This window comes from Thunnus thynnus, chromosome 3 (genome assembly GCF_963924715.1).
Source record: "Thunnus thynnus chromosome 3, fThuThy2.1, whole genome shotgun sequence".
NCBI classification, from domain to species: domain Eukaryota; kingdom Metazoa; phylum Chordata; class Actinopteri; order Scombriformes; family Scombridae; genus Thunnus; species Thunnus thynnus.
In genome coordinates, this window is record NC_089519.1 from 14,556,353 (window position 1) to 14,574,135 (window position 17,783).

A 17,783-nucleotide genomic window follows, 5' to 3' on the forward strand; every position below is an offset into this window, starting at 1 on the left:
GGATCAGCATGAATTTTCAACCTGATAATGTGGTTTTTAACTGGCACTGATGTGTCTTCGCCTCAAATGAGCAAATCTATTTGTGCCTACTTTGTTTGACACTGTGTGCAATGGCCGGATTGTTTACAATTTGATTCATTTTCAGTCTGAACACATCTTTGGATTTCTACTACCCAGCCTAAAACTTAGTCAGGGCCTGACATGTTTGGGCTTTTTTGTTGCATAAAGCTTAGAATTAGCTTAGAGAGCTAATGGTCAGCAATGAAGGAAATAAGGCAAAACTATTCTCTGAGCTCAGGTTCACGTTTCAGATTTGGGAGTATCAGTTATGTTCAGCTGGATTGGGTTTTAAAGACTCAGGAATGGACCTGATACAGGTCTTAGTTTTAGGTCCCCGCAAAACATGAGTAACTATAAGCCTGTAACTGGAGTGAAAACTTTGAAAAACACCTAGTTATATCAATGCTTACCAATGTGTCTTTTGCCTCAAATGTCCTTTGGCATAAAGCAATGACAGGCAGGTTGACAGACTTGTGCAAGCTCACATCATGTCACATAATTTCTAGATAGAAAAATTTCAAGGTGTTACCTCATGCTGTTATTTGGGGTCACAATAGACTGAGATGCCCAGTTTAGCTTCAAACTCTCCCTGAGTAGTGTTGGATTTCTGGAACAACTGGCTATCTTAAATGCAGCTATTTGTTGCTTTGCTGCTCTATCTTCCCACCTGTAAATCGCCAATTAATGTTCTGAACTGTCATTATCCTCTTTACTCTCTCAAAACGTATATCATCTGTTCACTCATCTGTCTGTCTGTCAGTCTGTCTGCTCCACATGCACCTTTAATCATCCATCCATTACTAGAAGCTCTGTTTCCTCAAGGCATCAGATTTATAATGATGTGATTGAAGCGTGATGCATCATTACAGGGGTAATGTTGTACCATCACCAGAGACACAGAGCAATAGCCTCACTAGGGCCACTATGAGGTAAGTGCAGTCATATAATGGTACATTTACCATAGCTGTGGGTGAGAGCTTAAGAATTGCGGCAGCCTCTGTAGAAGACCATGAATTGTTTGCTGCATAAACCTGCTTCCTTTTATCTCCATGAAGGGCAGTGGAGGAGATAATCTGGAAATACTTTCCTCAATTAGAGGCAGTTCTATATCTGTCAAACTTCAAGTAAACCTGTCAAGACTATTATTTAAAAAATCCAAAAGAGTAGTTCACTGAAAGGTTCTTTCTCTTGGTTTGAGACAAATTGACTAAAATTACATGCTTGTTCCAAAATTGTTCAAAAGTTTATTGATTGGCTGTCTTTGCAAACAATTTGATGATGCAATACCAGCCTGGGTTTTGCAGATGGTTTTATTGTTATAGCAAGTACAATAAATTAAGTTACTGTATTCAATGTGGCAGGGGAGGCAGAAAGTAGCAGCAAATCCAAAAACATTTTGAATAACTCATTTTTGTCACAGTAGCTTCACCCAAATCCCCAAATTTCCTCCCAACACACCATAAAACACCGAATTGAAAATGTGGAGGCACCACTATGTACCTTGAGAGAGGTAAAGGAACACTTAATTCCATCTATTTTACAGAGGCAGGGTGATTATCTTTTAATTCAGTTTAAGATTTTAGCTGTATCTGTACCTGGAGTTATATTGTCAATTTCCACCTGTTATTTTCCGTGTGAATGACTATTTTAATATATTTTTACTAAAATATACAATTCTGTTTGTTTTATTTTTGTCTTAATACAGAGTATCAATGCGAGACCTCAATGTGTACACTGTAAAAACTGGCTGTGAAATCCACAGTAATTTACTGTGTTTCTGCACAGTTAATTACCGTGAATATTTTTACAATATAGTACTGTGCATTGGACCTAAAAACAGTAATCATAATGATACTGTAGAAATCACAGTAGTGAACACACTACTGTAGAAAATCACAGTAACCATTATGTTACTGTAGAAAATCACAGTAACTATGTTAGTACTGTAGAAAATCACAGTAACCATCATGTTGCTGTAGAAAATCACAGTAACTATTTTGGTACTGTAGAAAATAACAGTAACCATATGTTACTGTAGAAAATCACAGTAACCATATGTTACTATAGAAAATCACAGTAACTATTATGTTACTGTAGAAAATCACGGTAACTATTTTAGTACTGTAGAAAATCACAGTAACCATTGTGTTGCTGTAGAAAATCACAGTAACTATTTTGGTACTGTAGAAAATCACAGTAACCATATGTTACTGTAGAAAATCACAGTAACCGTATGTTACTATAGAAAATCACAGTAACCATATGTTACTGTAGAAAATCACAGTAACTATTATAGTACTGTAGAAAATCACAGTAATATTGATACTACTGCAGACACAATCATGTTACTCTATTTAAGGTATTAGCTTTCCCTTTTGTAGAGAAAATCACTAATTTGAAGATTATTTTGTAATACCTTCAAATTTAATCCTTCAAATTCATGGTGCAGATTAAATAATTTAAATATTAGTTTGACATAATTATTCTTTTCATATGAATTCAAATACTTCAAGATGGCCTTGTTTGTTCATGCTTCTGCAGGCTGTTTCTTTCAGTTTTTACATTTGTCTCAGTGTTTGTCAGGTCATGACAGACTATCAGTGAAGTCGTGAGCTGATTGGTTGAGCCAAAGAAAAACATCACGTGATCTCAAATTTGAACAGCGTTACTGAGTCAGTCTGGGCGCCAAATCAATTTACTTCACTGCAGCCGGTTTGGGATTTAACAGCTCTTTGGTTCACTACATTATCTTTTTTTACTTTAAAGGATTTTCTTTTTACAAGTGCTCATGTTCTTGTCTGTTTTTGCTTGGTGTAAAGTTGTCAGACAGTATCATAGATGGACTTTCTGACATCTTACAGCTTGCTGACTTCACCAGCTAACATTTAACTGCTGAGTACTCTGAAATTAAGGACGCAACAAACTCTGAACCTTCATAAATGAGCACTGGAAGATACAGGAGACCACAAAGAAGTCTGTTCAACAGATATTTTTTGCAGTGTGGACAGTGCACTTCTTGCAGCATGGTGAGGAGAAATGTTAAAGTTAGCCGTCAGTCCGGAACAGCAGGAGCAACTCTCTCCCTTCTCCCCCCGTACAGTGGTCATGAAAGGGGAAATTAGCTATAGAGACCAAAACCGTTTTTTGTACCAGGCTGTAAACATGTTTATTTCTGCTGTAAAGTTGGGCATTTTAACATGGGGGTCTATGGGGAATGACTCGCTTTTGGAGCCAGCCTCAAGTGGCCATTCAAGAAACTGCTGTTTTTGGCACTTCCGCATTGGCTTCATTTTACTGCCCCAGAGGTTGCCACTTGGGTAAGGTTTAAAATCCACAGACAAAGCCAAGTTAGTCAGCTCTTGTGGCAGTTGTGCTTGTTATACTATGTGCCTGTCTTTAGATATTTTATATTTATATTTTATATTTATTTTGGCTAAACACAAGCACCTCAGCAGTCATCTGCTTAGATCTGTTCTCATGTACTAACTCAAAAACGATATTGTCTCTGTTGTGTAAGTTTATTAGTTTTCAAAGAGAAAACAGTACTTTAAGGTGATAGAATTGTTGTTAATTCAGTGTTTGATTATTATTCATCAAGAGAACCTAAACCTGAGATCCCGTGTACGACCAGATGGATGCTGCTGATGGAGACCTGACTTCATCACCACCTTGGCTGCCATCTTCACATCTTGCTATACGTTCACAGTTGAATATCAGGAGGAAACAATGACATCGCTAGAGTATGGTCAAAAGGTATTGCTCATCAAGATTTTTATATCACATCCTATTTCTTTTAGATTAATTTTACTTGCATTTTCCCTGTGATTGTTAAGATTGCTGTTAAGAGGTATTTAAATGTTTGTTACAATAGGTAATTAAAATCTTGTTGAATTGACAAGTAACTTAATGTAAAATGAATTACAGTAAGTTGTCAATTGCTGCCAGTTAATTACTGTAAAAATCTTTGTAAAAGTTTTTTACAATGTAGTATTAATTAGTCTGATTGACAGTCAAATAATAGTTGTTATATGCTATTTTCAATCTATTAAGGTTTGCACTTCAAAAATAACATTTTGGGAAATTAGCTTATTCAATTTCTTACCAAAATTTAGATGAGAATATTTATATCACTCTCATGTTTGTGTGTTCAGTACAGAGCTGGAGACCAAAAGCAGATGGAAACAGCTAGCTTGGTTCTCGCCAGAGGTAAAAATACACCTGCCAACACCTCTGAAGCTCGCAATTTAACATGTTGTTTCTTGTTTGTTCAATCTGCATGCAAACAGTAATGTAAAAACTTGGTTTTACAGTGAGATAGGTGCATTAGCGCTGATAATTTTGCCAATCATGTGACTGCAAGACACACATGGGAGAAGTTTGCCTTCAGGGCTTTCTGTTGGAAAGCCCTTCTAACAGAAACCCAACCCCTTTCCTCCAGCAGCCAATAGAATCAAACAAGGCTTCAGCGTTGTCACTTTCACCACAAATACAGCTCCCAACCAACCATCCAGAGCTTGCTTTATTGGCAAGTATTAAAGTTATTGACATTATACTGTTTAATTAAATACAAAATACTTATTGGTCATTGTGTAGCTACTATATCTGTTATAACCTAAGAGAAAACAAAATCTAACGTTAAGTATGAAAGTTAACTAGCTAATGTTAGCTTGTGAGCTAAATTATTGCAGGAAATGCTAAGTTAACAATGTTAGCCCTTTAGCTGTTGAAAGCACATTTAGTTGAACATTTTCAAAATTATTTGTATTGGTATTCAAATAAAAGTAGAAAGAGGCTTAAAAATCCTGTTTTTGTTTTTGTTTTTATTATGCTTTTAATTTTAGAAAATTAAAGTGTTACAATAAGTATCCATGAATAAACTACCTTGTAAAGGAGATCCCCACACCGGGTCTCGAACTGGAGTCTCCCAGATCATAGGTGACTGCGCTGACTACTGGGCTAAAACTTTACTTATCGCCTCATGGCAGGCAGACCTCTACCTATTTATACACCCATAACACAGAGACACACCGTGTAATGTGTAGGAAAGAACTTCAAAGGCGATTATTGCTTTGCACTTTTCATTTATTGCCTATTTTTTACAACCTAACTTTGTGGAAAGGAGAAGGGGAACAACAGGTTATGGAGAGTCCCTATAAAGCACTTTGCTTGTGTCAGTAGCTCAGCTTCATCTCTGGGGAACACCCCCAACTCTGGGAGTGATGTCCAAATTAGGAAATGTGCGTCATGTAGCAGGTGGATGTGACTCCCCTCATTGAGACCTGCTGACAGACGTTACAGCGGAGCACAGGAGAGAGACTGAGATTGCGATGTAACCAACCTGTGTGCTAGTATTTGACATGTTTTTTTTTTCTTCCCAAAAACAAATAATTTAAAAAATATTTGTATGAAACAAATATTCGTAAAAAAAAACCCACTATTTGTGCTTTGCAGAATTACATATTTGTATTTGGCCACACCCTTGCAGGAGGAGGACAATCCTCAGTATACAGCAACTGTAGCTGGAGAGTTTTTTATGACCCAACGGTTGGATGTTCTCGACTGGTATTGTCATTCACTGGACCTCAGTCCAGCTGAACAGGTGTGTCACTCACCGAAAATCAGACTGAAGGTAAAGGTCTAGTTTGTAGTTCAGGCCTGGTGTAGAATAACAAGGGGAGATATAAGTGTCCTCTGGGATGACAGACTTCAGACAGTCAATGACTGAAAACAGTTTGACACTTTGGTCCACTAAAGTTGGAGAACTTTAGTTACAAGTAAAAACTAATGTTACAATTCTTATACTGTTCATCTGTGGATGGAAACACCATCAAAGTAAAGAGGAAAGATTAACTTCATAGTCATTTATTTTCTTCATGCAGTCTTCACATCTGTTTTAAACTTAACAAAACATTTTCTTTTATTACAGTTTTCAGAGGACCAGAGTAGAGAGCTTATGAGACACCAGGGAAGACATCTGTAGATGTGGCCAATAAACAGATCATGGATGTTGCTCACCTCGAATGGCTTTGCTGGGGTTTCACATGTCTGCTTTCTGAGTCCCTAACTGTACCTACCAAGAATAGCTTTCACACCGGTCTTTACAGCCATTGACAAATTTATAATAAATTAATTTATAATTAGTATTAATCAGTGATTACATACACAGCCTGGCCTAATTCTTCTGTATGAAAAAGTGCAGTGATCCAGAGAGGCACCACACAGATTAATGCCAGACATCTTATGTTACAGCCCTGATGCTGTGACAAACTCTAGGTGCACCCTGCCCCAGTGATTACTAAGTGGGCTCATCTGTGCTCTCACTCATCAGCTCACCTGCCGTTAAAAGCCTGAGGAGAGTGTCAGTCAGGGCAGTGTGTGCTACTTGACAGCTTTGCTGTGTGTCAACCACATCTGTGTGGTTTTGGTACCGATCGGTAAAATTACTCCTTACTTGTAGGGAGGGTTGAATTTGATTCCTCGTATGACTTTGTGTAACTTTGTTTGTTTGTGTTTCATAGGTTGACCGGCTTCTCTGAGGCTAACTTTTTGTTGAAGATATTATATTTTGCTCACATTTATATATTGTACAATAAATTCTGTTATTTTTATACATCTCAGTTTCCCACTCCTCCTTCTTATCTGGGTAATTCTTTATTGTTACTCCCTTCATCCCCTGGACCTTTTCATGGATGTAACATCTTATCAAAGTATGACAAAGATATGTGATATCAGTACAAACAATTGTAAACAAGAAGTAACAAATCCAAGACACTTAATTAATACATTAATTTAGGTTTGGATTTAAGCAATGTCTTTTAATCTACCAGATGACTAGAAGAGATGGTTAATATTTGTACAGTGTACACATGAAAGTACAGTACAATAGCTCATACTGGTACCATGAAATTAATTCTTCATCATAAATCATTGTGGTTTTGTTTTTGTATCCCCCCCCCCCCTCCCCCCTCCACCCCCCCACCCCATTAACAATGTTTGACCACACAACAGAGTTGATTTATATGAGAAACTGGTTTAAAGTTTTACATAAACATTAGGCAGGTTGTATTATACTTAGCCCTTTCTTGTTGATCCTCTGTAGGGCAGGGTTTTTTTTAATTGTAACTAAAGTTCTCCAACTTTAATGGACCAAAGATCATTTGACCATCTAAAACAAACTTTAGTCATCTAGTCATGTTTGACATATTTGATGTCAAACTGTTTTTAGTCTGAAGTCTGTGATCCCAGAAGACACTTATAACTCCCCAGGTGATTCTATTCCAGACCTGTACTGCAAACTGCAATTTTGCGTTTGGTCTGATTTTCAGTGAGTGACACACCTGCTCAGCTGGACTGAGCTGAGGTGAATGACAATATCAGTCGAAAACATCCCTGCTGGGTCATAAAAAAGTGCCCGGCTGCATTTGCTGTATACTTAGGATCGTCCTCCTCCCGCATTGTCCTAAAATTGGCAGGCTACCTAAAAAAGGGGGCTACATTTGCTTCACTGTTCACCCAGTATGGATGTGAACAAAATAAAACTACTGAAAACCAAGTCAGCACTTTCCTTTTCAGTCATTGTTTCATTTCAAATCAAATATACCTAGCCAAAACAACCTAAATGTGTCATTGTCTAAATGATAGACTCTACTCTCTACTAGGGGTGTGCCCGAGTACAAATACTTGGCAAAGCACAAATAGTGGGTTTTTTAACAAACACTTATTTTGTACAAATGCTTTAAAAATTATTTGTTTTCAGGAAGAGAGAAAAAACATGTTAAATACCAGCATGGATTGGTTACAAGGCTATCTCCATCTCTCTCCTCTGCTCCACTGTTATGTCTATCAGCAGGTCTCAACAAGGGGAGTCACATCCACCTGCTTCATAACACACATTTCCTTATTTGGACATCACTCCTGGAGTTGGGGGGGTTCCCCGGAGATAAAGCTGAGCTACTGACACAAGCGAAGTGCTTTCAAGGGACTCTCCATAACCTGTTGTTCCCCTTCTCCTTTCCACAAAGTTAGGTTGTAAAAATAGGTAATAAATTAATAGTGCAAAGCAATAATCACTTCTGAAGTTCTCCTCTACACGGTATACGATTATACTTTAATATCCTAAAAAAAAGAAGTGTAATAAACACAAAAACTGAATTTTTACACCTATTTCCACTATATTCGAATACAAATATACATAATTTTGCTGCCTCAACAAATATAGATACAAATACAAATACTGGGCTCTCTGCACATCCCTACTCTCTACTTACCAGCTGTTAGTTTCCCCCTGGCTGTTTCTAGGTTATAGGGTGAGTTTATGCATCAGCCTACCCATGCTGGACTCATCCATTTTCTTCCATCCATTTTCTTTTACTGCTTATCCTCTAGAGGGTCGCAGGGGAGCTAGAGCCAATCTCAGCTGATATTGGGCAAGAGGCGGGACACACCCTGGACAGATCGCCAGTCAATCACAGGGCTAACATATAGTATAGACACAGACAACCATTTACACTCACATTTCATACCTGCCATTTATGTTTCAAAATAGGGAGTTTTTCTTGTCGTTGGTGAAGCGAGAGATAATGTCTTACTCGAGCTGACGACAACTACACTCATTATTGTAAGTGCAACAAAATCATCGTGAGTAAAAAGCCAAAAAGTACTCTATCAAACCACCTGTTCAACAAGCATAAACATGTAGAAATGTGATATTTTCAACTGCTTTGGCCACAGTGTCCCATCCACCACTGGTATGGTTTACAACCGCAGTGTGCCGGTTAAGCTAATAACACGAAAGCTGTCTGTATGAAGTCTAACTGTTTATCTGAGTTTGCCACGTATCTTAAAATTTGGCAAATTCTTGTGAATTTAGCTGCTGGCTGAGACAAACCAGCCCCTCTTTACCAGCGGTACCTGCAGCAGTGAATCACATCAGCAGCAGAGGGAGGAGGAGGACAGGAGGGAAGACTGCCTGTGCAGAGAGCAGCTGTGCACATGCCCCTTAAATCAGGTTGTGGTGACAGATGGGTTGAAATTGTATGTCGTGTGTAGATTGTGAGAGTAGATTGTGTTTCATAGATGATCTGGCAACTTGGGTAATGTCAGAAAAACATACAAAACTTACGGATCGGTCAATTAGTTGGTCGATATGCACTCGTCCGACCAAATTCTCATTGGTCTCATTGTTACTTTCATAAAGAGAAAAGTGCTACAGCAATAGCTTTCCAGGATTAATCTATTATTTCCTGCGGTGGAAGGGACAGACTAACAAATTACCTGTGAAAACGGGGGTGTATTCAAAACACTCCCATTGTTTTCAGAATTTTGAACTCGCCCAAACTAATGGAGACTGCTAGGTCTAACCGTACTCAAAGTTTACTGAGTGTTTACCGAATCAGTGTTTCTCCTATAATTATAACAACAAGACCTCCCACCAGGCCAAAAGAATTTTTTTATTGCCAAAAATTACGCCAAATATCCATTCATTTGGAAATCAATAGCCTTTCGGAGTCTCTGTGCAAAGCTGTTCTGGTACGTGAGTCTACCTCTGTGTCATTGCCTGGGAAACTATTGGTAGCGTAACTCTGTTAAGGAATACAGCATTATATGGCGTAATATGTTGCGTAGTGAGTGGGAAGGAGTGACAGAAAAGTTACGGTGGATGCGAGCGGAGCAGAGTTAGCAGTAAGTTATCAGTCTGGCAGTAAATGTACAGTACAGACTACAGTGTGTCAGTTTATAAATGCTAAAAAGTCACGTCTGTTGTTTCCGCAAGTGCTGGAAAAGTGAAGGGGGTTAGCTCCAAAGTCAGCAATAATGGGTCAAAACAGAGAAATAGAGAACAGAGAAATGTGTGACTGCTGGGTTCACTGTGCACTCTGTCCCGTTACATCCCCACCCGTGACTAATCAATTAGTTGAAGAGTATGCACGATTTCAGTCGACCAAGATTTTCTTTGGTTGACTACAGCCCTAGACGTTTAGATAGTAGTAGGACAGTAGTTGTTGAGATCCAAGATATCACCACTTTTGTGTAAGGGTAGGCTACTACCAAGACACTTTTCCACAAAGCTGGAATCATGGCTGTTAAAAAGGTTTGGTTAAAATATGTGCTAAATGTAGATAGATTAAGGCGGCACTTAGATGAAGAAGATATGGGTCAAGATTATCTGCACCAGTGTTTTTGCATGCTTTTAACCTAAGCAGAGCTTTGTGAACATCTGCACTGCTTACCAAACTAAAAGAAAATTTGCAGTCAGAAGAAGCTGATGCACTGGGGACACCCTCTGTTGGACAGATATGGTAATTGTCTACAGATGAATCTGCAGACATATTTTTAAATAAAAGACCAGAGGAGAGGAAATGGAGATTAAAAGTTTCAACCATGAAATATGACAAGATACTTGATTTTTGGTGGGAGATGCAACCATGATGAATTCTTAAGAGATGCTATAGTGTTCCAAGTAGTGGAAGTATCACAGGCAGAGAGAGCTGACTGATAAAAATTTGATTTAGACTTCCTAATCATGCTGGTGCAGATGTTTCTTTGTTGCCTAAAGGTTAACCAGTCCTCAGGGATGCCACTGGATCTAGCCTTGGACCAGGCTTTGTCTCTGTTGTGGATGGCACTGGAGAGTTGTGGGGTGAACCAAGGACTGTATCTGTTTTTAATTCTATGTTTTTTATAAGGGCCATGTCTGTCTGCAATAACATTAAAAGATTGTGAGAGTCTTCCAGCGCCACGGCAGGATCAGGAATAGAGAAGATATTATCAATGTCAGATGGACAAATCCTTAAAAAATCCTGAAGGTTAAAATACTTATAATTTCTTGTGGTGATAATTTCAAATTGCAATTTAGCTATTTTGGTGTCTCTGACACAGGCGACAGGACAGTGATCAGTAATGTCAAGGGCAAAAACTCCAGAAGCAGGGTATTTGTATGGTCTGTTAATAAGTATGATATCAATTAAAGTGGAGTTAGGAGGATTTTTGAAATTGGGTCTTGTGGGTTTGTCTATTAGCTGAAAAAGATTAAGTTCCAGGCACTGTTCTTTTAATTTGTTAGAGCTGTCAGAGAGCCAATCCAGGTTAAGATCCCCCAATATTATTAATGTCTCAATCAGACTTGAGGTCTAATCAAGTGGAGTAATTGAAACACCTTCATGGGTGCCTTTAAGGCTAAGTTGATGTTTCGTGATGTATCTTAACTCTTGAAAAGAAGGGGAAGGTCTGACTGACTTTTTCCTTTAAAGCACTGTGTACAAAATGTTACATAAATGAGTCAATAGTCTATCAGTGTGCAGACATACAAACATGACTTTCTGCCTTTTTGTTCTCCTTACAACTTGGAAAATTAAGCTTGCAAGCAGGATATTAAATGCAAAAACTTTCAAAAGAGTCTAAAGGCTCACAATTAAATGTAGAAATTTACAATGACAATTATAAACGTCAGGTCACAGGTACACCTTTTCTGACAAATTTAAAATTCCATATCACTAAGACTACTTGATTAATCTAGACAGCCCTGCTGCCACTTGCACTGAAGTGGATATTCATGCTGTCACACTGAAGCAACATACAATATGAATACCCAGAGAAAACCAGTATTGACTTCTAGAACTCTTGATTTCACCTTTAAAGCAACCCTTACCTTTCTTTGAATTTATATATAGAAAAAAATGTTTCCACAGTGACACTCACCGTATCACATGCAGTATGAGTATCAGCTTGTTTCAACACTTCATCGAAGCTACATGATGCTTATACCAAGTGAAACATTCAAACCCAAGATGCCATGTTCTTATGGCCGCACCATTGCATCAAATAGAAATGATCTATCATTGGTCTTGTGCATCATTTTACACATGTTTACAGTCTTTTGTGTAGTCTTGTTATGTTTTTTTTATTTCAGTTAATTAAAAGTATGTTTTTTTCCATTTGCAGTTTTTCAGCGTTTATACATATTTTCATTGAATTTGAACAAACGCCCACATAACAGCTTTAGACTTCTGCCCTCATAATTTCAAAATTCAATTCAAAAAATCACAGAGCTTCAAATCTGAAGTGTTCAAAAAAGTTAAATAGTGGTGTTTAAAGAGAAAAGAGATGCCACTCACTGGCAACATCTGATTGTGCCAACTGCAACAATACTGTAACGAAAAATCTGTCACAAACCAGCTATTACTCTCACTTAGACTACAAACTATGGCCAATTATCTCTCTATATAAAGCAAGGAATCTCTAGTATGTCTGTATGTATCTATGTTTGTCCTTTGCATATCTTGAGAACCGTTATCCAATCTACTTCATACGTGGCAGATGGATTGCTGGGGACTCAAGGAAGTGCAGTGTCGATGTGTGAAGTTGTTTGGATGAGCGGTTCTCGAGAAATATATAAAAACACCTCATAAATAATGTTGATTTGCTTCTTCTTCTCCCCGTGGAGTCAACAAATGGAAATACGGACAGCACCACTCTGCCATTGCAACCCACATTGTGGTCAGAGATGGGATTACATCTTTAGTGATGAGAGCTACCATAGAGAATGAATTGAAAAAGTTTAGAGAGTTAAACGCTATTCCCATTCCTCACACGGGAACTTGGTACATATGTCCAAGACAAAGTGCAGAATGTCTCAGGCACGTTTTGAACGGGCACTACAATTCATCCAATCGACTTCCACTCAGCTCAAAATTGTCGAACATGTAGGGTACATTGGTAAATTGTAGCGTCTACCTGAAGTCTGCATGAGAGGAATTTAGGGGAAGGGCACTGTTCTCTGTAGGTATTGAGAAATCGTCCTGTTCCGAACAGGCACATTTTGAATGGGCACTGCACTAGTTACATGCAATTTACAGAGATGGATGTCATAAAACATCAGATGGCTTTTCCGCTGGGTTTGAGAATTATTTCAGTTAAAAAATGCAGAGAACATAAACACCATGAGGCTAAACCATCCTTGCAACTGTCTTCTTTAAATTTGTTTTCATGTAGTTGATCTTTATTTATCCTTGTTCCTCCGTCAGAGGTCAAGAATCTTTTCCTAAAGAGGGGTGTTCATGTCTTTGGTAATATATTTCATAGGCAACAGTAATTATGAAAAATACATTTCATATTTATAATTACTTTTATAGATCTTTGGTTATGAGTTTTTTTCTGTGAGACATTAATGCAACCACATTCCTTCCTAAAAGGCATCTACCAAAATTACATCAGAAACGAGGCTGCTGCTCCAAGCAAGGCTACGCTGTGTTCAAGGCTGGTCAAGGTAATTTGCTGGATAACACTGCCTGCTCTAGTGGCGTTGATAGTGACTTTCATGTGAGGGATATCTGGTGCCCACAGACATTAAAACCGATTGAGGACGGAGTCGGCTATCCAGACTCGTCATTTGAGAGATCTCTCTTTGACTCTTGCCTCTTTTTCAAGCTTTGAATGTTTCATTAATTCATATTATGACATCCATGCGAGTATTGGGAATCTTTACTCCTAAAAGCAGCACTGGGAGCATTTCAAACCAGAGGATTAAAAACATCAAAAATACATAGAGCTAAGTCCACTAGTCTCTCTGACCAATTTGTTGTCAAACTCATAACTGCCAGAGGCTTTTCTAAAAATGTCATGAGCTCATGTAGTGTGATAAGCTTACCTCCATAATGAACTCTCCGTCACACTGTTGAGGTTGAAGTCGAATAATTTGGTCAGCATCAAAATCACCTGCAGAACAAAACAAGCACTGCAATCAATACACAGGCCTATTGATCAAAACTCTGATGAGCGAGTTAAACAGTATCAATACAAAATTGACAGAAAGGAAAACAAACAGCAGTCAAACAGTGGAAACAGAAGTCTTCATGAGTTCACTTGGTGTTAGAGTAACCAATACCCAACTTGGGACCCATGTTGGGCTGCATCAAACTTTTATTTCATCACATGCATTGCTACATTTTTTCAAGCACAGAGGTTTCTTTCTGTTCGCTATTGGTTCAACCTGATTTTGGATTGGGTCTTCTTCCAAGCGTTTATTCAGATTAGGTATAACTAGACCCATTTCTTTCAGAATGGGTCTCTTTTTACAAGGTTTGTCTTTTCTAACGCTGAGTGTCTAATCATTTAACTTTAGTGCTTAATCTAATCTTTCTTAAGGAAGTACATATGCATTCCTAATAGTAAAATTCAGATTCATGTTTGCATATAGAAGCAGATCAGATGTATGATGTCATCTTATTGTGTAGTTAAATGTGAAATTACAGACTGGATACTGTTCTTTAAATTTGAAAATCACTAGTCAGACTGCCTGTCAACATTTAAGCTTTTTAAAGTCCCTTCACTGTGAAGAATGATGGATGTGCAGAGTTTGACACTAGAGGGATGTTTTAACATTCATCTGCTGTAAGTGGAAAGTTTCTCTGTGCTCACCTTAATCTGAGTCTAAGACATGTACCTATGAGCATGATTTGTGACATCACAATGCAACTTACACAAGTGTGAAAGTGTGAAACTTGAACCAAGAATGGACTTGACGGTGAAGTAGGAGACATATTGTGTCCAGCAGTTAAACATTTGAAGTTAAAATATTTATATATTCATAGATTTTGTGTTTCACTGAGGGAACGGAGGTAGATATTTTAATTTTTAATTAGGTAATTTAGGTTTTTTTTGTTTGTCTGTTTTTTTTTCTTGTGGAAAGCCCATATCAGAAATTATGACTCAAAGCATAGTGAATTCTTAAGACATGTCTGGAGGAAATCTTTTGGGAAGAGCTGCTGCTTGACTCCTAATGCATGGAGGGACTGAGCTAAGCTAGGCTAACCTTCAAACAAGATGGGTAAGTAAGATAAAAGTAAAAATCCTTGAAAACCAAAATATCCTGCACAGACACAGTTCAATTAAAAAAATACATTTTCCATGTTCTTTTTAGTGTGTGAGAGTTGAAGCATCTGAAAATATCAAATACCCTTTACTAAATCAGCAGGAAAATTCCTCAAGTTTAACAGTGAAACCACAGCTGATGTGCTTCCTCAGAACTGTGAGGGTGTGGTTTGATCAGAACACAACTGTCATCAGAATTAGATACAAAAATTGCTAAATCCTGATTGCTGCGCTTAACTTTTTCCTACTGAGCACCGCCCACTTGAAACCCAGTGAGAGAAGCACAGAGGAAAGCATAAATATATACATTTGTGATGTGGGTGAGGGTGGAGGTTAACAGACCTAACTTTATAGATCTGTTATAGAGTCCATGTTACCTAAGCCATTCCCACTTTTGAGAAATCAAACCAAATCTCTGGATGATTCAATAAAACCCCTCTTGAAATTAAACAACACTCTCATATTCCTTTTCACTCTGAAATACAGAACATCACATTACAGAAGCTAAACATGCTGTAACTGACATTTTACTGTAAGTTTTAAACAATTAAAATGTATCAACTGTGGAATTTTGTCTTTTACGTTGATTAGTTTCACTTTTGTGTGTAACAAGAGATGTTAGTGTTTTGAAATGCAGATATTTCTTTGCCGGAATGAAACTCGATTCATTTCAACACCAGGGATCTACACCCACGCCACAATGATGTGAGCTTTTGAAAGCTTCAACAGTATTTCCTCTAATGTACAACCATACATTACATTGCTTAATGTGATCCCCACTAATTGTCTCAAATTCATTACTTAATCATATCAGACTGATTCTAAACACTCCACTGTAAATATTCCTGATTCCATTAACACCCTCAAGGTATATGGGATGAGGGAAAGTGGGTCAGCCAAAGTCTTAAGGGAAAAACAGAGGCAGAAACATCACATTTCGCTTCAAGCGTATAAGAAGTAAAGCAGCACGGAAACTCACAATCTATTTACTCTGTGACTGGAGGTGTATTTGAAATGGATAAGAAGCAGAAGAGGCAAGAAAATCTTCACAGGGAATGCTGCAGTTTCAGTTTAATATAGTCTTTTATAACAGTTGTGTAGTGCCCTTACTTCTCTTGCTCATGAGTTATGTTTCATTTTGATAACACTGTGTGAAATCCCTGGGGATATTTCTTCATGACTTTGACAATTATCTGATGACCCCTGTGAATTGTGGGTAACCTCTGGCACAATGGTCAGATGATATGATGTGGGTGAAGAGGAGATGCTGCCGATGGAAGAACGTCGATTCACATAATGTGTTGCTCGTGATGCCCTGGTACATCCTTATCTCCAACTTTGCCATCGGGGAAACTTCTATATGTACAAGGTGGGCGATGCGCACAGATATTTCTCAGTGCATTAAGTAAAATAAACAACCTGAGTCTTTACTATTTATATTTGTTGCCTGTAAGTCATGTGCTACGCTGGGCATGGCTAATATCCAATTGTTTCCCCTTGGCCTGGCTGGCTTTGATACCTTCAGCAGCCGAGCCACTGTATGACTTGTGTGACTTTGTGAAACACTTCCACCAGCATGAGGTTCCTGTGAGTACAAGCAGAACAGATGCACCTTGGGTAGCGGAATTACATTGCGAGGTTGGGGCTCCTGTGATCAGGCTTATTAAGTATGCACTAACATCTGCAGCCCCCAAAACACTCAAAACGTGCAGCGCACCCGGCCAACCCGTGGCTGGCAGGGTTTGGAGTGTTGTCGAGGATGTGTTGTGGAAAATAACCACCAGGACAACAACAACAGCTTGTAAAAAGGCATTGATTAAGAGCGATTCAGGAAGTAAGCAGGCGTTTTCAGCATGGGGAGAATTAGCCTGGGGAATGAATAACCTTAAATGTCCGGACTAGACCTTTGCATGCTAATGACTGACCAAGTCCATTTAGCTGCCCAGCTGGAGGCTGAATTCACACTCGCACCACGCAGCTTCTCTCTGTCTCTGTATTCCCTCACTCTCTTTTACCCCTCGCTACCTCTCCTTATTTCTGTCTCCCCACACATCTCAACACCACTTTCTACTGTGAGCCTACTTGTGTGTGTGTGTGAGTGTGTACGTGGGAGGGAAAGGGGTGAAGGTGAGGGTAATGGTGCAATTATGTTTTTAACATCTCTGTGTCACTCTGCTGTGTGTTTACGCGTGTGTATGTGTGGGTCAGTGTATCCGTCTGGATGTAGGTGAAGGCGAGGGAGCAGTTATGCTTTTACAACTCTGTTGCCCCTTATGGTTTGTGTGTATATGTTTGTGTGTGTGCACACTGTGAAAGTTAGCGCTCTGGCTCCAGAGTCTGGGTAAAGTCCTCTAAAAGGCTGAGGTATAAGCTGGGTGACTTGGCTTCATTAGTTGAAGGGCAGTGTGTGTACTGGCCCTTCTGTCTGCCGCATATGGAGACTATGTGGGCAGTCATCAGCGAGTGGCCCTGTCAGATGGGCTCCCACTGGAAAGTGCATATGCTCCATCACTGACCATGCCAATTAGGCCCACGGGCTTCTTATACTGTAAATACTACGATAAGGCAGGGCTCCCCTCCATTAGGGCCAGCAGAGACAGGCAGACACACACACTCATTTCTGACAGTTTGAAGATGCGCAAAATAGCACAAAGGCATCAGGATGAGACAGGACGTAGCTGGTGGTCACGTGTTACAGTTGAAGATAGAGATTCGGTGATTAACAGATGCTTTAAAACACCACAGTTATAAGCTCCATGCAGTTAGCCTTGAATGCAAGTGCTGCAACTGCCAACGCTTGTTACAATAGTGAGTTACAAAAGTTGTGGAATTTTTTCTATGGAAAACTAACTAAA

General features: G+C 38.8%; 1 protein-coding gene across 5 annotated transcripts in view; it reads right to left on the reverse strand.

The window, feature by feature from the left end:
- The window catches only part of sorcs1 (sortilin-related VPS10 domain containing receptor 1), a 180,735-nt gene that overhangs the window by 93,196 nt on the left and 69,756 nt on the right, over window positions 1-17,783 (reverse strand). For all 5 annotated transcript variants that reach the window (XR_010927839.1, XR_010927838.1, XM_067584388.1 and 2 more), the window contains exon 2: window positions 13,706-13,773. Coding sequence is in view for 3 of the 5 variants with exons in the window: in XM_067584388.1 (XP_067440489.1) it covers window positions 13,706-13,773 (68 nt within the window). In the remaining 2 variants the exon portion in view is untranslated. The remainder of the gene's footprint in view (window positions 1-13,705; window positions 13,774-17,783) is intronic.